Source organism: Ptychodera flava, chromosome 18 (genome assembly GCF_041260155.1).
Source record: "Ptychodera flava strain L36383 chromosome 18, AS_Pfla_20210202, whole genome shotgun sequence".
NCBI classification, from domain to species: domain Eukaryota; kingdom Metazoa; phylum Hemichordata; class Enteropneusta; family Ptychoderidae; genus Ptychodera; species Ptychodera flava.
Window position 1 is genome coordinate 20,826,240 of NC_091945.1, and position 26,018 is coordinate 20,852,257.

At 37.1% G+C, this 26,018-nt stretch overlaps 1 protein-coding gene across 1 annotated transcript in view; it reads right to left on the reverse strand.

Moving 5' to 3' along the window:
* Nucleotides 1–5,136: 5,136 nt before the first annotated feature.
* Nucleotides 5,137–26,018, reverse strand: part of LOC139117120 (proline-serine-threonine phosphatase-interacting protein 2-like) — a 56,371-nt gene continuing 35,489 nt past the window's right edge. The window contains exons 6-12 of the mRNA XM_070679964.1: nucleotides 25,766–25,811; nucleotides 20,301–20,380; nucleotides 15,745–15,843; nucleotides 14,895–14,991; nucleotides 14,101–14,331; nucleotides 13,534–13,610; nucleotides 5,137–12,437 (exon numbers count right to left, since the gene is read on the reverse strand). Of these exons, the coding sequence (XP_070536065.1) occupies nucleotides 12,285–12,437; nucleotides 13,534–13,610; nucleotides 14,101–14,331; nucleotides 14,895–14,991; nucleotides 15,745–15,843; nucleotides 20,301–20,380; nucleotides 25,766–25,811 (783 nt within the window). The 3' untranslated portion in view covers nucleotides 5,137–12,284. The remainder of the gene's footprint in view (nucleotides 12,438–13,533; nucleotides 13,611–14,100; nucleotides 14,332–14,894; nucleotides 14,992–15,744; nucleotides 15,844–20,300; nucleotides 20,381–25,765; nucleotides 25,812–26,018) is intronic.

Consider the following 26,018-nt stretch of genomic DNA (forward strand, 5'->3'; position numbering starts at 1 on the left):
ACCATGGCGAAAATATATGAATTAATGGTCATGACCATTAATACATTTTTGCCATGGCTTCATTTAATTTGCCTGAAACCGGAGTCGAATATATGCATGATCACCCATTCATTAAGTATCTTTGAACATGTAAAACAATATAAGCAGTATCTCGTATCAAACAAAATTAATGAAAAAAATGGCCGACTTTGTCCCTTTAAGCGTTAGGGCCACTTAAGCGTTAGGGCCACTTAAGCGTTAGGGCCACTTAAGCGTTAGGGCCACTTAAGCGTTAGGGCCACTTTAGTGTGAGGACCACTTAAGCGTTAGGGCCACTTGTCTGTTAAGGTAGAATGTGCATCGGGGACAGAAAGTCGGACTCTCAAAATTTTCTAGTCCTTTTTTTTTTTATATACCACTTGTTAGGGATCATTTGGAAGCTTATGAAGTAAGCAGCCTTTTTATCGTCTTATTTTCGTGAAAATCGAAAATGAATTTTTCACCATGGAGTTAACACCTTGATGGCGGCCATTTTTAATTTCGAATGTTAGTATATATTGTGGGCAATGTTTTCTACTTGTACCAAGATTTACAAGGTGAACCCCCTCCCCCCATTTTGATTTTTTATTTTAAAAGAGAATGATTGAAACTTTTTTATGAGGAAATTTTGCGCAGAAGTTTAAGGATTCAATTTCGCGGCGCATACTTGCTTATGCTTCATAGTGTAGGTCGAATTACTGGAAGCTAAATGATTTTTTTCTCGCCCTTAGAGAAACTGGTGATATGAAACACTCTAAATATTGCGCGTAGAGCAAAACCTGTGCAAAAATAAATGTAATTCAAATATGTGAAGCGAACGCCAAAGCCGTTTTCCCCAATAAAATAAAAATTGACAATTCTAAACGACGTATGTACAATGATCGTATGTATCGATCGATCGAACTTAGATCGAATTATGGTTGCTAACGTAAACGGATTGATTTGTTTCCATGGTGATCAAAGTCAATTCTATATTTCTCATCGATTCTGAATTTCATCGTCCAGATGTCGATGTGCCAATTTAAGCTTTCTCAACACGCATTGTACTATCAGGTGCTGAGTCTATTAATTAACTCCCGGACGCTTAGACACCTATGCGTGAGTGGGCGGCACCGTTCTTAACCTGGGAATGGCGCAATTTAGTGTGATAATTATTTTCATGGAGAGTAATGACGGATATGGTTAACTTCAAATAGAAAACTCAATTCGCAGATGTCATCGGAAAACTTTGTGAAATGTGAAAGTTCACGGAACGACTGGCGGGTCGTTTCTGGCAGGTGTGATGTCACCGTGATCTGATTAGATAATGCATATTGATGAAGACTTCTTCAGCTCGCTTTGCTAAATCTTTGGAAGAAACAGAAATGAAAAAAATGAAAAAAGGATATTAGAAAATCATTTTTGTATCTACGTATTATGATGAAAGTAATGGCAATAATTCCTGTCATTTAGTTTTAATAAATATTTTGAAAGAGCATACTCAAGTGATATATCTCTGTGCTAGAAATGCTGGAAATGTGAAAAATGTAGTCAAACGTTCTTTCTTAGAGAGCAGCAAATGATGATTTTTCAGTAAGAATTATTCAAGGTGGTTATTTGAAATTCCATTGATGTCAAACTACTGAATGGGCACTGACTTTCGCTTTGTCCGGCAGACTATTACATCCTGTATGCACCCTATAGAGTGAGCGAGCAACACATTGACAAACTTGCTGTCGGCCGGTTTTGGTCGCCATGATGGCAATTCCTTCTTTTACAGATGTAAGTCCGTGCAAGATCTAAAATGTCATAGCAGGAAACTATAGCCTCGTAAAAAGTGGTTTAAGGTATGGAAAATTTTGAAGGCATAATGCATGTCAGGTTAGCTCCCAATAGTGAAAGAAAAACGTGACCCTTCAACATTCTTATGTGGACCTATGCCAGTTTTCATCTCGCAAAGAGTCAACATCCATGTTACAACCCAAAAACTACAATTGAAATGAATTCTGTCGACTTCATTCATTTCAGCCAATCATCTGGGCAACGCGAAGAAGTGCGCCGCCAAATTTATATGGAGCTAGTTACTGTACTTTTAATACGAAAAAATATGCCTGCCATATCTCTGTGCACTCACTGTTACAGTTTTCGGACAGTCACACATATTTTAGAGAACATAGACAAATATACGTCAAAATTTACTGATACTAGTTATAATTGATACTTAGGGTAATTTCATTGTCCTTCTTTTGAGGAGGTCACATGACGAAAGTAGTATTCTAGGGCGGTCGAAGGTCCCATATTTTTGTCCTACGTTGAGGGCGTAGCAGTCGGACAACTGATATAATTTATAGTCATTACTTTCATCAATCTCGAATAATTTGACACCAGCAAAGCCCGATTTCACACTTCAAGACGTGAGAAATGTGATTTTTTCGAGTGTGTCCTCCTTTTATTCTTTAAAGAATTGACTTTCGAATTGTCTAAATTTCGATTTGTGAAATACGTACAGCCATTATCTCCATGGTGCACGTCATCAATCGCGTCAGCTCTTGGTCGGCAGTTCCATAAGTTTTGTGAATCACGCAAAACACGTAGTTGTCCGAGAACAAATGCTCAGCAAACAAACATAGATTACTCGTATCTTCGTGAAATATGGGAAAGAATCTCAGTCAAAACTGTCTAAAATTGTATAAAATCATGCAAGGTATTTATGTAAAAGAAAATTTCAAACTATAAGCTTAAATATCTAGCTATTTCAAAATGTCACTAATTTTGCTACCACGATCACTTGTTGATAACCTCAGCGCTACGGCGCGGCGTGGATACGACGTCAATTTGTGATCGTCGTTTGTAGCGCCCTTCACAGCCTCAGACAAACTTTTTAAACGCGTTTTTTTAGAAAAAGCTCATAATCGATGAACATATCATATTTTGTCCGGATACCAGGACCGTCCGAAAACTGTAACAGAGTGTCTCCATGTTGTCTTGTGAGTAAGCTACTTCAAACCAGTTTATTTGTTTTTGTTCAAGCAACGATTTCTACCATTTGAAAAAATTATTGAGTCTCGTCTTGATTTGAACAGCATCTATGAATCATTTTAATCAACGCACAGTATTTCACCTTTCACCAATTTCGACTTAGGCCGCGTTCAAAAAAAGTGGTGGGGGGGGGGCTGGAGGAATTCAGGGGGGATTCGAAAATTTTAGGGGTATTCGAGGGGGGACTTGAAAGTTTTGCTCTGCCTATAGGGGGGGGCCTAAAAATATTTGACTCCCAACATTTTGATGTTGTCCAATGGTTCGAATGTTAGTAATAATTAAACAAAATCTAGAACCGTTTTGTCATATTTTATGTCTTTAATCTCGAAAAAGTCTAAAAATGTATGAATGCCATTAAATTTCGTAGAGCAAGTTGGCCTTGTAATGGGGCAGGAGCTACAACTGTTGATAATTTTCAATATTTCGATGCAATGTATCAAACACAGTTTCTTTGTGTCTCTCTACAGCATGCTGCTGAAAAAGACAATGTTCAGTTTGTCAACAAAGCCGTTTGTCTAAATATTGGTGATAATTGAATGATGCAAATGCACGGTACACGTAGGCTGTGTTGGCAAGATGAATACTGGATAGCTGGGCAAGAACACAATTGTATAAACTGAACAAAAATATTGTCAAAATAAAAAGTTAATACAACTACTGCCCTGCTACTACATACTGGCAGTGACAGTGATACATGTAGCTCTGACTCTGATGTAGTTTAAGAAGAGTTTCGGTCATAGGACCCTCAATCGACAGTGAAACATACATCTACTTGTACACAGGATCCAGCCAGAGAGCAACACATAGAAGACTAGGGAACTAACAGTTACCATGGATTTTTGAATTCTGGCATATGAGAACAATCAAATATTAGAGAAAAAAGATGGGGTCACCATACTTGATCTTATACAAATGTACGATGAAAAGTCCATTTTTCTAAAATCACTTAAAATCAATATATAAAACCATTCATTTCAAGTTCATGCAGTGAATGAAATTTTCACATCTCATTGTACCAATAACACAAAAGTACAACTTTGAACAGTAAAGACTAATTTAAATGGAAAAAATGTGTGACTAAATGGAATCTTTTATTTGTTATTAAATTTGCCATTATTACACCCAGATTTCTGAGATTAAAACATTAATATCATGGACTATTTTAACCTTCCAGTATTGTCAATTTTGTAAAACATTTCATAAGTGGCATCTAAGTTGTATATGTCTTGTACTCTTGAAAAAAAAAATTCGGTAGGTCACTGTGCTCATTTTTTCACAAAACGTAGCTAGGAATACACAATTTTCATACTCTCTCATGATTGTCATTTTGTGTGCTTTTCAGCTGGTGCCATTGAATTGGCCAGAGTTGGATAAACTCAAGTCGGCTTAGACTGAGAAATCCAAAAAGTTCACTGATGTATTTAAAAAAAAATCAATTTAAGAACTTGCCCTAGGTATATGGCTCTACAACCTGCTGATAAGAGGTAGTGTTGAACATTTGCGTGCAGAACCACACATTACGTTTTTTTTTACTCTGCGTGCATTCCTAATAAATAAGCGGCTATATGGTAATTGGGGGGGGGACTTGAAAATTTTTGAGGGTATTGAGGGGGGGGACTTGAAAATTTTTGAGGGTATTGAGGGGGGATCTGAAAAAAAATAAGATTTCAATCGCGATTCCTCCAGGCCCCCCCCCCCTCACCATTTTTTTGAACGCGGCCTTACTCTCTATTATCAGACTCTCGAGTCTCTAGAGTACAAATAAACTTCTGATATCTGACACTCGTATGGTTCACAGAAACCAGCAGGTGTGTTTTACCGTTTTGGCTGCCCTTATGATGGAACTTCTCGAGCATTCTCCATAGAGCAAGCTATGAGAACGCCCGAGTCGCCCTCCGAAGGAGAGTTTGTGAAGTAACATGATTGACGGGCAATTCATTTTTCCTAGTTGGCATGCAGTTGCAATAAAACAAAAGGTTCCTAGACCCGCATCGCTGGTGGCGCTCTCATAGAAGTATAATATGCACACGACTCCCAAATTTCTCACATCCAAGATCGAGCAGCATGGAAAACCACTCAAAGACGATACAAAACCTCAGATTGTGTTACTTGCAAAGTATTTATTTCATATAATTGTTGGCCTTTCACTGAGAAAGGTACTTTATCTCTTGTTTAATGGAAATGACACCAATTTGATGAAATACAAAGATAGAAAGGTTTGAAATTACATGTTAAAATCTTGACAACAAATTTTGTGAAACACAACATCTGGTGAGGACAGATTCTTTCTTGGGTAAATGGGTAAATATAAAGGGTTGGGTTTGTATGTCTGTCTGTCTGTATGCCTGTCTGTCTGTGATTAACATATATATGTTCGGGGGTGAGAGTGCACATCCATATATTGTAGTATATGGGTTTTTCAATATGGTTGTGAAATAGGATGAGCTGATTTTGTAGATCAACGTTGCACTCTAGTCTCATGCCCTTTCCTTACTGTAAGATAACTTTGCACACATGTCATCTTCAGCTTAACACAGGAGGATTCATGAAATGCCTGGAAAATTAGGCCCTGTAAACTTGTTGAAGTGAAAAACTGCATTAAAAGACTATTTACAAATTCTTAGATAAAAATGCTTGAGTGTACATATGAACACTTTTGTACAACGCAATCGTTCAAAAAAAAAGCACAAGGCAAAAATTATTATATAAATACACAAAGTGTACAAAAATTCTATATCTGCTCAACTTCTAATAAACAGGACATTGGTACCTAGAACTGCCACCTAAAATAATATGTTTTGCGTAATATGCTTTGTAACAAATAATTCACACATTCAACAAAAGACAATGTCCTTTCCTGATGACAGTTGCCAGTTTTCTACTTCGTCACAAGAAATTTTTATAGATTTTACAGATATTCTTGATCCTACAATGCACAACAAGGCGACTTTGTTACAGTTGATATGATCTCATCCTAGAGTCCCCGCCCACGTGGTTCTGAAAAAAACCCAAGGGCCTAGGATGTGTTATGTACAAAGTCAGACTTTTCGTGTTCCTGTGAATGTAAATAATGTCATGAAATTAGATTTTGAAAATGTATTTGCATATGCATAGCATTGTTAATGAGCCCGCCGCTCATTCGGTATCAACATGAAACGATTGTAATTGATATTCCGATTAACCAAACAAACAAAATATTACAACTATCTCTACTGTTACCCTTGAATTGCAATGACTTATTATGGCACAATTATAGATTTGAATTGACACTAATACAGTTAACTCGGTGACTTAATAATAAAAAACTTAACCACACTGAGGTGAAATTTCTTTTGTTTAACAGCATTATTCAAGGTCAAAATCAATTTTTCAGAAGTAACTATTTTGATCTCCAACTTTTTTATGTTACATTTCTTCAGATGCATGCAGAAGATGAAGTGTTTGGTATTTATTTTCACAACAACAAAAAACTCGATTTGGTGAAATATCACAGCATTTACTAAGTAGGTGGTTTTGAGTAGCATATTGAGTTTCTCCTGGCAGTACGGCTTTATTCGATGCAGTGTGAAAACACATGATACCAAGTAACTGCTGAGAAGAGTGGTTTCACCGCCTGCTACACAGTGGGTCTCCAGTGACAGTGAAGAGTCAATGTGAAGACTTTACTGCCATGATGTGCAAAGAATGTACACACATTGTAAATGAATATTGCGATGAACTGTAGCTGTCTTGATGTCAATCAAGATCAAAGCCCACTCAATCAATGTACATGAACTTTGCGTTTTCTTCCTGCAGGAACTTTTTTCACAAGGAAGACGTAGATTCTGTTCAGTATGATTGTATACATATATTGATCTTACCATTGACAAGAGTCATACCGTTCATACTTTAAACTCACTGAGACCAAAACAATTATAGCAGCTACATACAAACACATCATTGAAGTTCTATTTTACATTGTAAAGGGCCAGTAATACTAACTTTGGATGATTTTTTCACTTTTTTGTTTTTAATGTCAACCATAATTTCTTGTTCTACTCCTCAAAGCATGTTGATATACACAATATTCAGCTTGTCAACTCAGCTTGTATGAGTTTAGACTGTATTGTTATTGTTGGCAAATGAATTCTGGTCTGGACTAGAATAAAATATAAACGATGATAGTGCAGTTTACACATATAGACGCTATGTTGAGAACCTAAATACTGAGTGTTTCAACATTACTTTATGAGTAGAATAAGAACTTGCAATTACTATACAAAATAAAAATAGTGAAAAAATCATCAAACGTTAGCATTACTGGCCTTTTAATTTGAAAAGCTTACAAATGTACAAACTCCTAATTATGAATGTTTTTTAATTTTTAAATATACATGTGCGTACAACAATGTATTAACACTAGCACTACAACCATGTGATGGTCACTTCATGTCAACATAATTATTTAAAATACCATTTTGAAAGCCTTGTTAGGCTTTCCTTACATTTAAACTGAATTTAAAAAAAAACCAGAAGTTCAATCGCTTGTTCTTAAACATACAAAAAGGGAGACTTGAAAACGTTTACAATACTTTAGAAAACTACGCTATTTATCAGCGCACAATGCTTATGCGTCACATTTTAATTTTTCACAGATTATACACTAAAACTTGGGTGTTTTTTTGAAGAATCTAACAACACATCAGTTTCCTAAATTATACAAGTCTACTATGACTTCCAGTGTTGCACTGCAACTTAAAACTTGACTAAAATAAAATGAACTCTTATTGTAACATAATTCTTGCTGAGGTTACATTGTTCATGTTCCGCCGTTCAAACAGCTCACACCGATCAGAAAGATTACCCAATCTGTGGTCAAGATCATGTGGAACTGTTTGAAAGCAGGATCTTTGAATCACCAGATTATAATAGTAATATTATTTTTAAGATTTGAGATGTACATGTCACTGAAACATTAAAGCACAAACATTTCAGCCTGTAGCAGACAGATGGTTAGTATTCGAGCACTAAGCGCTGATAATAGGAAAAACAATTACGCATTTTCATGTTGTTCACTTTGACCGAAGCTGAACTACACAATCATTTGTAACACACGAGTGACACACAGATAGAGAAGTATTTCTCGAGTATACTATTAACACATACGATGAAAGGACATCTCTAAAGAGAACTATTTCAGCCTTTTTTTTTCGTAGCAAACGATTCAAATGTAAACTTTCTTTTGTTTTGTTTTCACCAACATTGCACAATAAGACCGCCACAATTCTTGTAAGTCTACATTCATAAGCCCACATCATCCGTATGCTTTGAATTTCATTACAAAAACTCAAGTGAGAAATACAGTAGAAAATTTTTTTTTATTTTCATACTTAGTCCAGAATATATATAATTATATAATTCATCATGTTAAAAATTTTGAATACTTGACTCAAAAATACTCTTTTACGATGACATCAGCACCATAATTCGTTAAGGCACATGATGCATATCAAACGTTAGAATTTTCTCTACTTTAATTCAGAAAAGAACACACTTCTGATAATTAACTTGACAGCAGAAGTATCTCTCATTTCACAAGGCTTTACAAAAACGATCCATATAATCACATTCCTGGAATGTAACCAAAAAATGACTTCAATTTTTATGAAACACGAGTGGAATACTGAAGAGAAGTGTGTGAAAAGGTAGCCAGATGTAGGCGTCAGTGACAGCTGTCGATTTTCCCTGATTGGTCAATACTGTTCAGGCACTTGTGATCAAATTCTACGTTACTTGTTATTGAGGTAATCTGTCAGTGTTAGGAATCCATAAACACCATTGTCAGCTTTCTGTCGCCTATACACAGGATACATCAACTATGACATCATTGCTCTTATTTCTTACTATTTTAATTAGTATTTGTTATCCATTGGGTTCAAGTTTTGATCAGTGTAAACTCCAATGTTGCTGGATTATCAAGATGTTACTACGAGGACATACAGAGGAACAGAGTAGGCAAATCCAGTGTTCTAAGGACTAATACCACGCATTGTTTTGCCAAGACCTGTAAATCCACTGTTCTGGTCATCTGCCAAACCATTTAATACTAACTGAGGTGCTGTATGACAAAACTGTCTTCAATACAACCAAACTAGACTGACAAACCACTGCGGTGTGTCCTATTCCTTGTCCTCAGACCTCAGTAGAAACATACCTCCTAGGTCATTACTTATCTGTAATATGGCTGCATGTGACCCCCTTTATTTCCTCAGTGTTGTCAAGTCCCTGCCTTCAATCTTTCTGATGGTACATCAACTATCGGTTATTTATCATATAAAAACCAATGATATAGCCAATGCTCTACATTTTTATTTTCTAATGGCACCTATCAGTGTAATCATACAGCATTGTCAAGGTTGTGGAGAGACTCTGCTGATATGAGAGAGGGAGACACTGCTTTTCTTCTCATGTTTGAGCAATTTATTCCATTCTCATGAGTGAAACACTTGTTGAACAGATGGTTATCCAAGACTGTATAGCCACTGGGAAATCAATTTTCAGTACACATTTCTTTGACAGATGTTCCCCATAAATGTCAGAAAACACTGTGTTTATCCACTTTCCAAGTAGTTTCACTATTGTACAACTGCAATTATTTGTCATTTGCCCACCGTATCATTTGTAAATGTCAAGAAGCTATAGAAAATTTTACTAACAACAGTAAAAATTATTGAAAAGCTATCAATCTATCAATTATTGTATAAAGTGCTCAGGATAGCTCCTGAAATACTGCAGACAATTACACATCTTATTATCACTCTTCCAAGCCTTGTGGACATACATGTATATAAAGCTCTCAAAATGCTATAAATTACAGTAGAGCACAGTAAAGGTTACTGCCTATCAGCCATCCATCTAATGCCAACTTTCCTCAGTACATCAATTCATTTATGCAAAATATATTCATGAGAAATGTTTGGCTATGCAAATCATGTGATCATGAATGTCTATCCATGCAGCATATTCGTAAGTTATGAACTATAAGCACAGTGCAGCCTTCACAATCCTCAGTCTCTGATATGTACCTTCTGGGCTTTGGTATTTGAGTAGTACACAGTAAATATGGCACAATTGAAGAGTAGTGGAATTGAGTTGTCCCGGTGGTGATAATCTATTCATCACTGTCGGGGAACTTTCATATCAAATGAAAATTCCCCCCGGGCAATCATGTAGGAATAAATGCATAGCATAGATTAATAACGTATTCATTGGCTCTGTGATTGTTTCGCAATCCATTTTTTTTTCTGAGCTGCAGTGTGGATATTTTTATTAAAGCCTCGAAACCAAAATAGCTGCACATTTCAGCATGTATGTTATCAATGTATATTGTAATATCAAAAGTTTACTTTCACTTCCTATAACTCTCTCTGTGCAGGATGAAAGTTGGATTAGTATCATTTATATATGCAAATCATATTAATGAACATTGTCTTGTTATTAACATTTTGTGCTAATAATTCTATATAAATGTGGAATATTCATGAACTTGATATCTTGCATTGTATACTTTATATAACACTATTTCAACGCTATTTTTTTAGGCTACACTATGTAAGTGCTGACATGTCTCCCTGTAGTGACCTACATGTATGTGTTAGAAATGGCAGCCAAGTTCAAATTGGAGCTGCCATTTTAGAAAGAGTTCATCACCAAATTTTCCCCATATACATGTGTAATTTACAGGTACACACACCGCCTTTGGGGAGAGTACACTAAACATGACATGACCTCAGTTTGTAGCTTATGAAACCATGTAAATGTTAGAACAGATGTTACTATTGGAGCTAGTTAAAACCACACACTATCCATTGAAACTGTGTATGCAATGCACAACTTTCCAGACCTTTGTTGATATGACAACATGCGAAACAGCAACCTTTGCCTGTGAAATGAAATTCCCGTCATCTAACAGAAAACTTTCTGTTTCAACTCACTTCACAGCACCTCTCATAAAAACCAGTTTTATTTTCTGATTTGAATCAAAACTGTACCTTATCTAAGTCTACTTGACAAAGCTTTCATTGCACTCATCCTGTGTAGCAGTACTGTGTTTTGGAATGTGGATCCAATGTTTCATGTGGGCTGCCAACCTTGGGAGATGATTCAGCCCCTTTAAATATTCTGAGGCAGGATTTGGAATTATTGATTTAGGATCTGCCTGAATTTATGATTTGTCTTTCCTGTATGTTAAAGTGCATCTGATAAAGTTTACCCAACAAAAGGCTATGAAGACAGCCTTGAAAACTATTCCACAAATTTTTATTTTAATTTGGGGTGATCTCTCTTATGAGGGCGCTTCGCATACATAATTGCAATTTGTTGCCTTTCAGTCTGTGGATACTAATAAGTGTCTTTAAACTACAATTAATTGATCATGAAATGGTACAATAGGCTGCCGTCCTTTTGTGCCATAAATCCCCCTGTAAGGTTTGACCTGGCAAATTGCATTAATTATGTCATTACACAGCCAAAATGAAACACCATTGAACTGTAGGAATGTGAGAGAGGAGGAATGTTATTGATATGTAGACTGGCAGAGACTGAAATTCAGAGCAATCATGCTCGTCAGTCTTTTTATCCTACACGGTTTCACCATTACCATGAGAACAACTTTTTGGTCCAATCTTGTAAGCAGGACATTTTGTACAAGTTCTTGTAAATTTCGATGAAAAGTATGATGCAGATTTTTTAAAGCGTTTATGCATAAGGCCTTTTGTATACATCCTATGGTTATTTCAAATCATTTATTAAAACAGAACAAAAAGACAATGAACAAAGCAATATTTGAGCCATTGAAGACAGAAACAATACATGTATGCAAATTTTGTGCACTAAGAAGATAGCTTTGTAACTCTGGTATTGAGTGTTAAAACCAATTGAAAAAACCATGAGCGCATTGCACAGTAATTTATTGTACCACCTACTATTCAAAACCATACTATGCTGTTTCTGATTAGTTTTTTTTTGACCCTTTAACCACCATGGTTTGGCCCACAGCCATTGTTCTCAATGGTGATTGTAGACCTGTTTACTGGGAATCGGGGGTGAACAGGTTAAAACTACAACACAGATCAATTAACCTGGCCTTTTTTAAACAAGGTCTATTGATAACAGAAAAAAAAAGTATTTCAAATATTGGGGAGAAGGCGACGATTATACACGGCAGAGTTAAACGGTAGATGATATCTTGGAATCATCATTCCTCTTTGTTACAGTAGGGATATTTCTCCCGTAACCTCTTCCACATAATTTGTTGGGAACATTCCTCTCCTACCCTGGCAGATTCCTTCCCACCAGTTGTTATCATCAGACTTTGTCACAGTGATGACATCACCAGCTTGGATGGTCAGTTCTTTGGCACCCTGTGTACAAGAAAAAAATGTAAATAAACAAATCAACACAATATTCGATACTATGCCCATTCTGAGCCATAGTATAATTCAACACTATCTTAGGGGGTATATTTGTATTTAGTACCCATGAAAGGCTCCCCAAGACAGGCTTGATTTCTACCATGTGGGAGATGTGGCCTGATATTCTGCGGGTACTAGCTGGGCTCAATGAAGTACATGTAATTACATTGTGCTTGGGAAACAAAATCAAATTGTCTCATGTCATGAAGAGATGAACAGGACAAAATTTGGATGCTGTTCCATGATTGCCTCGACCCCTGACCCTCTGAGCTGACTTCTGAAATACAGATCAGAAGTATGGTTTGGGTCAAAACAAACACTGAACCTGTCTGTGCATTCAACAATGGTGGGAAATACCACCGATTTGTTTACAACACCAACCACAAACATATCATACCTCTCTTTTGTTTATTTGTAAGTGCAAGTTAAATTCTTACCCCTTCCACTACAGTAACTGTAATTTTTCCCACCAAAATGTTAACGAAATATTTTACCACTTTATGTAAACTTTTCTGTAAGTTTTTTTCATAATTTTGGACCAAATGGATATCGCATTTCATTGGCTAAAATTTTTTATCAAAATTTTGGCAAAAATCAGAAAAAAATTAACTGTGGTATATTTTGTAAAGAGTGGCGTTATTAATTCATCTTTAATACTTTGATGCAAATAGTCTGTATTAGACCTTTAAATTATGGGTAGATTGTGTAAAAATGAGGATGAAAAAAAGGTGGTTAGAAGTATGACCCGCAGAAGAATCTAACATTTTAGAAACGTTTCCAATTTTAAGCAGACGCACTCAGAAAAGTGTTTTATTGCCACAGTACTGATTGATACTGTCCTAGGGAGCCCAGAAGAAGCAAGGCGCACGCCAGTACACTGTACCAGTGAGTGTGCTCACAATGCAAATTACTCTTGATTTCAAAAAGGAATGGTTTTAAGTTCCCTTGAGGAAAGTTTGGCCAAAAGTTTTGTTCTTTCAATTTTCGAGGTGTGAACTATCTGTGAGGTGTGAATTTTGATGAGAGTTGGAATGTGAGTGCGTACCTGAGCTGTGTAGTCATACAGAGCCTTGACCACTTTTTGATTCTTGGCGTCATTGATTGATGCGTAGCACGGGTCATCTGCAAAAAAAAAAGGCATAATATCACAGAATCAAATCTAGCAATTCACTGATTGTCATCAGCTTAGGAAACAAGAAAATAAATTCTATTTCTCTGGAGCATATACACTGAGTCTGTTTCATAAATAAGTTATGTAGAGTTTCCGTGTACAACCATGAAGTAATTCACAGGCTTGCCGCACTGAGAGGGAAATAAATATTGTAAAATTTTATAGAATATTTCTTTGTTTATTTGATGGAGATTCACAAGATTTCTAATTTTCATGACAAAGTTTTGACAAATATTACCTCCTTTCACTGTTGGTTACAAGGGATTAGTTTTTTCCAGATGGTGCCATAGAGATGCAAATGCCAAAAGAAATGAACAGTGCATACAAAATCCAGTAATTTGATGGGTTTTTGATCACTGTCTTTAAAGATTGTACTTGAGATTTGTATAATTCCGTGTCACCATTTGGAAATTTCTATCGTCCATGTCATTGCACACTTACCGTCGAGAAGGCTTGGCTGTATTGTATGTCGGGTCAATGCTAGAGGCACTCCACCCATCTGTACTGGATCAGGCCGGTGTGTTGCCCTGCCCAGTGAGTTGTCCACTGGTAATGTCTCTGGAGGGCGCCTTGACAACGACGGCTGCCGACTCTTGCTCAGAATGGAAGTCTCGCTCACTTCTGCCCGTGCATTTATCTTGTTTTCATACATATTGTGGTACCGTACAGGCGCTATGTGGATGAAAAAAATACAATATTTCAATCCACAAAGTGAAAAAAATTCCAATTATTACCCAGTAATCTATTGTCCTTTATAGATTCAACTGTGTCACCAAGGTGAATGACAATGAGAGTCAAAGTCATAGAAATGACCATGATTTTGAACTTGGCAGCAAAATGCACAACTAGACACTTAAACTAGTTCACACCAATTCATGTAAACATGTTCTCAATTAACAACCATGTTGGTAACAGGGAACATTGATCTGTCTTGCCTGCTCCAGAATGAAAATCAAAGGAACACAGTGGCACCTGTTTGGATCACAAAGGCAAACTACACTAAATTTCCTGATACATGAAGTTCTACTGGAGTTCAAGACTGTCACCATTCCTAAACAAGGAATAATCAAGTTTTCAGTTAAAAAAAACAGACAGCAGAAATTTACTTTTCTTTTAAGCTTTTCAAGTCCATACAAGCTATACACCAGCAAGATTACTTGGAAATTTTGACCCTGAAAAATCTGTCCACAGAGAGGCATTCAACCTTTGATTACATGATTCAGTTTGTCTCATACCTGGTCTGTCACAGCCTATCCTATGAAGTGATATAAACTTATCCACGTCTTTTTCTTCCTCACATTCTTCTAGCATTTTCCTGACATCTTCATACATCTGGAAGAAAAGAATACGGATGGCCTCGTTATTCAACCAGCTGCCGAAACAGGGGGTGTTGCACATTTTTTTCCCGTTATCAGTTTTTGCAAAAATTTGTTCAATTTCATTAATTTGTTGACAAAAGATAAAAATATTGTTTGGGTTTACCTCTTAGCATGACAAGCAGTCGTAAGTCGTAGTGAGAATGAAGTGTAAATTTATTGGTCAAATCACCTAATTTTCTGGCTTCTTTTTGCTCCAGTTTGCAACATTACAAGAGAATATAACTCCAAATTGTCGAATTGACAATGTGTAAAATTTTCACTCTTGAATGTTGTGCAACAAAAAGCCATTTTGTTTGGCAATAAAGTCTGTACATTATGAATACGAGTTGTATCAATTTTTGCCTACCACGATTTTCATGCCATATAAGGATGGAAGTAGATCATGCAAAACAAATTTTTAGTTTTTTTTCCCCACATAAACTCTAGCTTCAAACGATACATTAGGCACCATTGCCAGATGAGGCACCCATCTCCCTACCTACCTACCTCAACCCCCCAACCTTGCCAACCCCTCATTACATGTACTGCCGAATATTATGAAGCGATGAGAAGTACGGTGCCTTGTTTGAGGGCGCTACACCATGCTTTGGTCTCACACTCATCATATTCTGATCACAAATCGAGAAAACCCTCAACCATGACTGCACTAAAATGTTCCTTAATTTATTCCCATAATGAGAACATGCAGAAAAAAAATTTGACTTACATGATCATTCTTGGAGCAATAGGATGAACCAATGTTTGTCTGCACCCAAAGCTCATTGCGAAAAAACCTAACACGTTCCTCTTCCAAAGCTTGAAAAATCTGGGTGAATAAATGAGAAATATTTTTGTGAAGGACAAGAGTCTGGTAAATAATGGAAGGTTCCCCATTGTCCAGTTGTTTTTCATATACGGGTTCCTTTTTGCATAACACTAAAACCATGATAATGGACGACAAAAGAAATTTTGCTGCCATTGTAAAATCTTTACAGACATGTACGGTATGTTCATCAACCGATATTAAATCAATCATTACAACAGAGAGTTGTTTTACACTATTTCTTTCTGAAGTCAAAAAAATTTTTATTCCAACTCTACACAAACAGAATCATCTTATGCTAGCTGATCTCTGCATAGCCATACAACGCAGATGTAATTGCGTACACTATTTCTTTCTGAAGTAAAAAAATAGCGCCAATGGCACTTGATCACAACTGGCACATTGTGAAACTACTCTATCTCTGGGTACACCTGTACATGAAATACTGAATGGGTAGGTGCTGCGGGTTTGGAGTTTGTCAGTAAATGCACACACAAAACAAAGTCCCGAAGTAGCGAATTCCAGCCATTTTCAAACCACACTGTTTGTCAGTGGGGTAAGCAATATTCGCAAAAATCACATTTCCAGGCTAATAGACTATGTTTTACGAAATCACACGTCCTTATCACAAAATAAAACGATCTTTGTCTTTAAATCAATGCGCCAGTAAACAGGTCCAGCAGCTAGTTATGTCATCAAGTCTGTAATGTTAAGGGTCATAACAAATGTGAGAAATCTAAAACATTAAATATGTTGTTTTTTACCAATTTTATTACCAAAAGCGCATGAAATCTCTGATACTTTGAATCAGCCATCCTGCATATTTCTAACATTCATCAAAACCTCATTTCTGTTCCACAACTCATTAAATAGTCCATAATGCAGGATTGGTGTACATTCCAAAACTACATATATGAAAGACCCCTAAAATCAATTAGTTAAAGGGGGTTAGAAATTTCCCAAAACTATCTAACCCCTGCTCCGTTTGGCTCCATTTTTCGGAATCGGAACTTTGGAACCAGTCTGAATATCTGTACCAAATATCAATGCAGTCTGTTCAGCGGTTTTTGACTTTTTGTCGTTTACGGAAAATGGACACTGAGTCTGTCTGACACCGGTTGAAGCTAACCCTATATCACAACTTCCAGATGTGATAATGACCTATGGTCATTATGTTAAAAAATACCGCCAATGGCGCTTGGACATAATGACCGCCTAGTATTATCGGCATTTATCAACAACCACACTCACTGTGAATTAGACAGACCATGAAGTCAATGAGCAACATATAGCTGAAAGACTATTTTTCACATTGCGATTTTAAGCCCATTTTTATGAGAAAAGAGACATGTATATGTATATGGAGAAAAAGCAGAAGACATATTTGTAAATTGTTTGTAAGTGACAATCATTTATGCATCTCTTGAAATTTTGTGGTTATAAGGTATAACACTAGTGTAAGAATAATGAGGTTAGAATAAGTTAGTAAAGCTAAGTTGACAGTAATTAAGATTACAAAATTATACACTAAGCTGGGGAAATCTGATTGAAATAAATGTTGAAAAGTAGCAAAGTCATGGTCATCTTTTGTCTAATACCTTGTGTAAGTTCATGAACTTTACATACCGGTAAATCTTGCTGTAGATTTGTTGCTAATGGGCAATAACTGTGTTTTAAAAACTATCTACTGTTGATTGACCAATCAGAGTGCTCAATTCAGGGTGTTTTATCTACTCATAAAGCCTTGGTCACCAAATTCCAGAAACGAATGACAGCGCCGTAGTAAAGTACTGTCCAATCAAAAGTGAACATGTCATATTCTGTAGACATCTGGTACGTTTTAATATTCAAATTTGGTAACACAGCGGAAACCAGCTGCAACACAAAATCTGCTGTGCCCTAGGGCATTTATATAATGTGCCCTAGGGCATTTATAGGATGTTCCATTACATTGGAAGGCTATTTCACAAATAAAAGTTTTAATTCATATCCTAAACATGTTACATTGACAAAGGGGACGGTTGACGTAAACACATTGAAAACGAAAATATATCAGTTAGGGGTGATAGTTTTTAAGTCGGACAAAACCCTCGTACTCGGGCTCTTCTGGTATATAAAGTCCAACCCTACGATAAAATGTCTCGGCCTGCGGCCTCGACATTTTATCGATGGGTTGGACTTTATATACCAGAAGAGCCCTCGTACTCGGGCTTTATCCTATACTCAGATCATTTGAGAGCAATCCATCCATGACAGCTTTAAATTGTAATATACTTCTATTTAAAGGAGAGAAACTTCTCAAATAATTTTTTTCCCTGTAATTTGCTGTGAGAACACATGGACAGATGCTCAGGACTCTATGCTGGTGCTACCTTGATAACTAACCTACAACTTGAAACGTCATTGTCTAACCTGTTCACCCCAATTTCCTGTAGACAGGTCCACACTCTCCATTGATAACAATGGGTTTGGGCCATACCATTGTAGTGAAAGACTGTAACATGTGAGGTTGTGGATACTTAATCTCTGGAATGTCAAAGTCTGTATATTGACTCAAGGATGTTTACTTAACAAATGCCTAGGGTCATCTCAAAAGTGAGAATCTAAACTATGAAATATGTTTTTTTTTAATGCTTTTGATGCCCAAAAGAGCATAGAAATCTCTTATACTTCGAATCAGTCATCCTGCATATTTCTAACATTCATCAAAACCTCATTTCTGTTCCACAACTCATAAAACAGTCCACAATGCAGGATTGGTGTACATTCCAAACTACATATATGAAAGACCCCTAAAATCAATTAGTTAAAAAGGGGGTTACAAATTTCCCAAAACTATCTAACCGCCGCTCCGTTTGGCTCCATTTTTCGGAATTGGAACCTTGGAACCAGTCTATGTATCAGTATCAAATATCAACGCAGTCTGTTCAGCATTTTTGACTTTTTGTCGTTTACGGAAATGGACGACATCAAACACCGGTTGAAACCACCTCTATATCACAACTTCCAGTTGTGATAAAAAAACACTTTATTCCAACTCTACACAAACAGAATCATCTTATGCTAGCTGATCTCTGCATAGCCTTACAACACAGATGTAATTACATGTTCTACAACAATCTATATAAACCTGACCTAATACAGCAATGTCACCAGTTATTCTAACAATGTGAAACACTATATAGAGGTCATACAACTATCTGGATGTGATGTCATTCCCTCAAAACAAGATGACCACTGCCTGCACCAAGAGCTAGTAAATGCGTTTAAAAGGAACAAAATGTTAATAATTTCAAAATGTACTGTGATAAGTATCAATGGCAATAAGCTCATAAACCATATCAGAACTTGAATGTCAAATAAACAATTCTAAATGGTAGTCTTTCTGTAATGTTTTTAAACCCTTTAACAACCATGGTTCAGCCCAAACCTATTGTTATCAATGGTGATTGTGGATCTGTTTACAGGGAATTGGGGGTGAACAGGTTAAGAACACCACATTTCAATGGCAAATGTTTGTCATTGCAATCACATATGGAAACACAAGGATGAAATCAAAGAAAATGGTATGGCTTTCGGATGCAACCTTTGAGGAACTTGTCGTTTGACTGTTTCCAATTTTGGGAGAATGTGCTCAACTGATTGTCACCATTCTGACCGATACTGTTCTAGGGAGTCGTCGATACCAATGCACCATTCTAATTGGCACTATTCTAGGGAGTCATCAAAACCAATGCACCATTCTAATTGGCACTATTCTAGGGAGTCATCAAAACCAATGCACCATTCTAATTGGCACTATTCTAGGGAGTCATCAAAACCAATGCACCATTCTAATTGGCACTATTCTAGGGAGTCATCAAAACAATGCACCATTCTAATTGGCACTATTCTAGGGAGTCATCAAAACCAAGGCACATGCCAGGTTCAGATACATATAGGTTTTTTTCAGTCTCCTCAAACCCCTTCCTTCAGCTTGCATGAGTTCCAGTGATGAATGTTTGATCTTTGGATCTAATACATTTACAAACTTCTCCAAAAATACATTCAGTGTTTTTATCGATTCAATATGACCAATGCCTAGTGGTGTACAATAAGATATTGAACAGACTCTTATAATAACATGATTAACCCTTTGGGTGCTGCAATTTTTCCCACCAAAATTTTACAGCCACATTATACCAATTTTTTATGAATTTTTCTGTAAATATTTTGATAATTTTGGACCAAATAGACATCACATTTCATTGGCTACAGATTTTTATCAAAATTTGGGCATAATACTGACAAAATTTGACAGGGGTATATTTTATAAAGGCGACAAAAATCGACTTTGGCACTCAAAGGGTTAAAGATTCTACAAAGAAGATCGCCACAGTGGGACAGAACAAGAATAAAGAGAAGATTTCTGTCAATACTGGATAAAGAACACCAATGTTCAATGGTAGCAGACAACTTACCACACAACACTCCGTAAAATCTTTTTCCCATCTCTGTCTGGCATCTTCTAAGTTTTCTACTGATCTCTGGTATGCAAGATCTTTAAGTGACAAGATAGGGAATAACTGTATCAATCATATTGCTAAAGTAGACTCTACAAACTGCATGGAGGAAAGAATTTGGTGCGGGCACGTTTTGATCTTGAATATATTTGTGGGAAACTCAGTTTGATTTTGAAAACTTGACATGATTCCTTCTCATTTAAAGTTTGAAAGGCATTGAAAATGGTTGATGTACGTATTGCAGCAAAAAAGTTCAATGAACATTAAACAGACAAAGTCGGCCATTTTTCATTAATTTTGTTTGACACGAGATACTACTTATATTGTTTGAAATGTTAGAAGATACAGAAAGAATGGGTGACCATGCATATATTCGACCCCGGTTTTAAACAAATTAAATGAAACTATCGTGAAAATGAATTAATGGTCATGACCATTAATTCATTTTCACGATGGCTTCATTTATCGTGTCTAAAATCGATGTTGAATATATGCTTGGTCACCCATTCATTCATTATCTTTCAACATGTCAAACAATGTAAGTAGTATCTCGTATCAAACAAAATTCATGAGAAATGGCTGACTTTATCCCTTTAACTCCTTTTATCAAAAAAAAAATGGCAACGACTTTTTATAGCATTTGCAAAAGTGCATTTTTTTCATCCTTTCACCGATAGTACTATACCGGTATACTGAAATTTGTACTAAGTATATGTAAGCCTGGATTATTGGTCAACAACTGTACTGGACATAACACACGTGTGGGGCAGGTCAATACGTTGAACGGTATACAATTTGACATGATTCTGAGAGTAGAAAAAGAAACTTAGAGTATATTACAGAGAGAGCAAAGATTGAGGAAATGTATCAAAAGTTGAAGATAATGTAGCAATAGCTGGTCTGTCTGAGCATTTATACAAATTCTATCTAGAGCAACAGTTGTGTACAAAAGACTGAAAAATGTTTTTCGAGCACCATAATATATGTATACATAAGTGTTTGTCATTTCATACATGACGCATTAAAAGGGCCGTTCACATTAGCCAAAAAAGACTAGGCCCTTGTCCTAGCCAGGTTCGTGGCCGACCAAAAACACAGGTGTGAACGGTTCTGGCCGGCCACTGTCCGGACAATTTCTGTCCTAGTCGAGAGGGGTGGTTTGTGGCCGACCCAGGTCTCTGGCCGAGCAGTAAACAGCGTATGTGAACGCGTTTTGTCCGACTCAGGTCCCAGTTGACGCCCTCTGTAGTTGACATGCAGTGTAGTCTTTGACCTATTCGACGATTCAGTATCATTTTAGACATGGCGAGTCGAGGAGTCATCTGGGCTACGGAAGAAATCAAGTGTATGCATTTGGAACGAAGATATGGTGTAAAATCTGATGGACGGCACGTACAGGGATCGAATCGCCTACAATATCATCTCACAGCGTTTGTAATAAAGGGAAAGCGGCTGCACACATCGCCTACACTATTTTTTCGTTCTCTGTGTTTGTGTTTGATTTTGTGTGTTTGGCTATTGGTGTAGATACAAGCCATGGCGAGACGTAGCCGTAATCTGGCTGTCGAATGACAGGGTGATCCTTTGACGCTACGTTTCGAAACCAGTGTGTGGTTTCTTCCTCAGTCGCTTTTCTTTGGAGATTGCTCTCCTTAGATTTATGTTTCACTGTTCGTGGTTCGCGATAATTGTTGGTACACCCAAGCCCCAATATACTTAGGGAAACCGCTGGGAATATACCTACATCGCAAAGAGATTAGCTGGCAGCACTATCGCTATGTGCATGAAGTTTGGCAGATCATCTTTCAGTCTGTTTATCAAAACACCGTTGGGTGTCTCATAAAGTAGAGGCCGTTCATTTGCATGACCGATAAATTACTGAAGTAAAGCATTGACTTTCTATGAAGTTAAATTGCTTTTGCCTACATGTATGTGTATCACCACGTCTGCGGTAAATTTCATTGATTTCCTATTTTCCTGAAGTTTTCTTGACCGTTTTGCACGAATGACAATTAACTCGCACTTTCTCCAACTTGAACAGCCCAGAATCAACTCGCCCGAAACCAATTCGCCCGTTGTTTGAGATTTACACGTTCTACCGCGTACCTATGCACCCTCCGTTGTCGATTTAGTCTAGTAGAGGGTAGAATCGAGACTGTTTGATTTTATTGAACAAAAATATTTCGATTGATTGACTAACACAGCCAAATTTTAAGCATTTTCTTCAACTTTAGAAAATAAGTCATCGCCTTTCCTTGACATTTCCGTTTCGTTTGAAAATGCAGCTGAAAATGCTCTGTCCCCATAGTCGGTGTGAACGCTAAGGTTTGCCTCGGCCGTACTGACTGAGATATGGCTCCTTCTTTAGCTATATTTTCAGAGTTTCGAAAAGATGTCGCCAACTATTCCTTTCAGTGCACACTGCAGGTCTGTCTACGTTTGCAGGAAAAGCTATCGTTGCCTTCCCAACAAATTGAATTCGGGCCGGTTGTATGGGGCCAGTTGGAATGAGTTGGGTTCTGAGTCATGAGTGGTTTGAAAAGGTACCAGTTTTGCACTGGGTAGATCAGAAGCGAAAGGAAGGTTATCAACAGCATCGATGAAATGCCTTTTTTCTCACCGTGTTTTCTTATTTCTCTGTATTTTTTCAGTGATGGCAATTTGAAAATAGTAATTTCGTGTCCGCTGATCGTGACGATTTGATAGCTCTCAGAATTCGAAGTACGAAACGTCACTGCCTCCGGGCCATGCCAGGCCGCGGGAGACAAGACAACACATTTTCAAACTTTGGGTCATGCCAAGTTTACTTTCTCGATTGGATACGTTGAGGTCAAAATACAAACTTTGCCATCGATTAACGATTAAAAACTATGGCATTTCAGCATTCTTTGAAATTGATGATATGACTGTCCTTTTCCGTTTTACATTTCTTGAGAAAACTCTACTATGTGCCCACTTTAGTCTGATACCCCCCTTGAATAATGATATTATCCGTATGACGCATCCAAATAAATGTGACTGAACAGTGACGTATGTCTGCTTGTGTCATGTCAAGGCCGAGACTCGTACAGGGTTACTACGAGACGACATCGACTTTGCCTCTAAGCCGAGGTTGTCAGAAATATATCCGAGAAAAAAAGGTCTTCTTCGAAACCACGAAAGCCGTCGATGAAAACTGTAGAGGTTTATATGGCTGACAGTTGAAGAATGTTTGTACGTGACAAATTCCAGCCACGCCGCAGACCAGCAGCAACGACTATCCACACAGTAATTTCAACTTGATAATCAGCTCATACACGGAAACCGTCAGAAACCCAAATTTTGTCTGTATTACTTGTAGTTCTCACAGAATTTCGCTACGACATGTCGGATAACAGAACCTCGAAGCCTGGAAGTTTGACAAGTAGTAACTTTTTAGAAACTACATCGGTGCACGGCCGATAAAATACGGGTTATTTACACAACTGTCTATTCTCACTGTCACTCTAAGAATACGCATCTACTTTAAAGCGGTCGGTCGGCAAATCGGTTTCTTCGAAACGAGATTATAAATTTAGAGACTTTGAATTTCACTCAAGGAAGCCGTCCTTTTGATGGAAAATTGTCGAAGTACATGGTAAGATGACATATCGCGCGATGGGTGTTAAACGTGAAAAGGTTCATGTTGTACATCATATAGAAAAAAACTACGCACATTGTAAACCTCGACGTAAACTGATCACTTTATAAAAATAACAGTTCAAAATACGGATTTCACCTCAATGCCGGACGCAAATTACAGTTTTTGTGAGACAGTGGTAATGACGGCATTTATGATGACAACGCCTGTACAACGAAACGAAGTCAAAGTCATGACAGTACCTATCGTTTTCTCTCCTGCACTTTTTTCTTCAGGGAAAGTCTGTCGAATTTGGTTGCTTCAACATGTTCCCTAGGCAATGGAATTTACCACAGCAATTCAACAAAAACTGGCAAAAGCAATGTAACTTTACTTGTAAAAGTTAATCCTTTAATGTACCATCGTTCACGCTATATGAACGGCCTCTGCAATAGTGTTTTGTCTAAGGGACACCGCATACGCACCCCGCAGTGTTTTCGATAAACAAACTGCAAGATGATCTGGTGCACTAGCAATACTGTTGGCTAATTAATTTGCGATATAGGGATATTCCCTAAGTATATTGGGGCTTGGGTTTACCAACAATTATCGCGATGGCAATAATTATTGCCAGTGTTTTGTTCGTCTAGCAAGGAGGCTAGAATACTTATGTTTGGGTCAGTTTGTTGTGTTTCATTTTGTTCGGTCGTTTCTCTAAGATTGTGTACTTGTGCATTTATGAGTGTGTCGCCAATGTTTGGATTTCTTTTGTAAGCGATGATCGGTTTCATCGTGAATAAATTATTTAGTGTTTGGTCTTTTTCTATTTCTTCCCAGTTCTTCAGGAGTGCTTGTTTGATGTCTTTTGTTTTGATGTGTGGACTATATTTGGTAGCAAATATCAATTTATTTGTGTTGCTGTTGTGCGTTTGTTTGTGATTTAAATGTGTTCTTCGTGTAGCGTAATTTGTTTCCGCATTGATGTTTGATATTTCTTGTTGTGGATATTCTCGCAGTAATAGCTTTTCATTAAATGTTTTGACTTTGTTGTTGAAGTCTTCTTCATTGTTACATGTCCTCATGTACCTTAATGTTCGCCTTTGATTAGGCCCTTGAAGGTTGATTTGGATGACATGATTTTCTATGTAGGAACTGGAATGTATCTGATGAATGTATTTTGACCTGTATAAGGTCAACGGTCGGCTAGACGCTACCAAATGATCTAGGCTAGGACAGCGTTGAACGTAATGTGAACGCGGACAAAAGATTAGCTTATCTTCTCACATTCTGCCGGATTAGTTCTGGCCGGCCCTGGGCCTAGATGTGAACCCCATAAAAGACTGTGCAGTATTCAGATGTTTGAAGACGGCCCTTTGTTATATAAATATCTGGGTGATACCATAAAAACCCTATTAATGTGACCAGAAAAAAATAATAACAATTTCAAATAGTTGAATCATTAGCCAAAGTAATTTCAGTGGTTGAATTATCAGGAATTTCAACTGTTTTGACAGTTCATAAGTGATATGCTTACCATCTTGAATGATTGAAACATATGAAGGTGACTTTCCTGAACTCCAGACTTAGACATTCTGTGCTGTACATTGCATTGTTCTGTGTATTTTATCGAAAATAAAATGTTCAAAACAGCTTGTCATGATTGGTTGGTCAAATTATTAGAGATTGAGAAAGTCACAATTTCCATTGGTGGTTGAACTGATGGGGTAAAATAAAATTATGTTTTTGATAAAAAATAGGGTGCTTGATTTAATAGAGTGGTCGAATTAATAGGGTTTTATGGTACCTAAGTTGACAAAACCATTACCTGCCGTGTGGGCCTGTGTTTTAGCTTTTTCCTTCTTGGCATTTAGCTGTAAATTGAAATAAAAGTGTGTCATCATCATTCCAATAACATTACACATCAAATGCTCAGTAAAAGCGTGACAAATGACAACCTGGCATGTCTTAATCAGTATTCAGATCACTGCTGATTAAAAACAAAAAATTTCTTTCAATTTTTTTACCTGCAAATTTTGGCACACTGCTTTTATTTCAACCTAGTGACTGGACCTAAACAC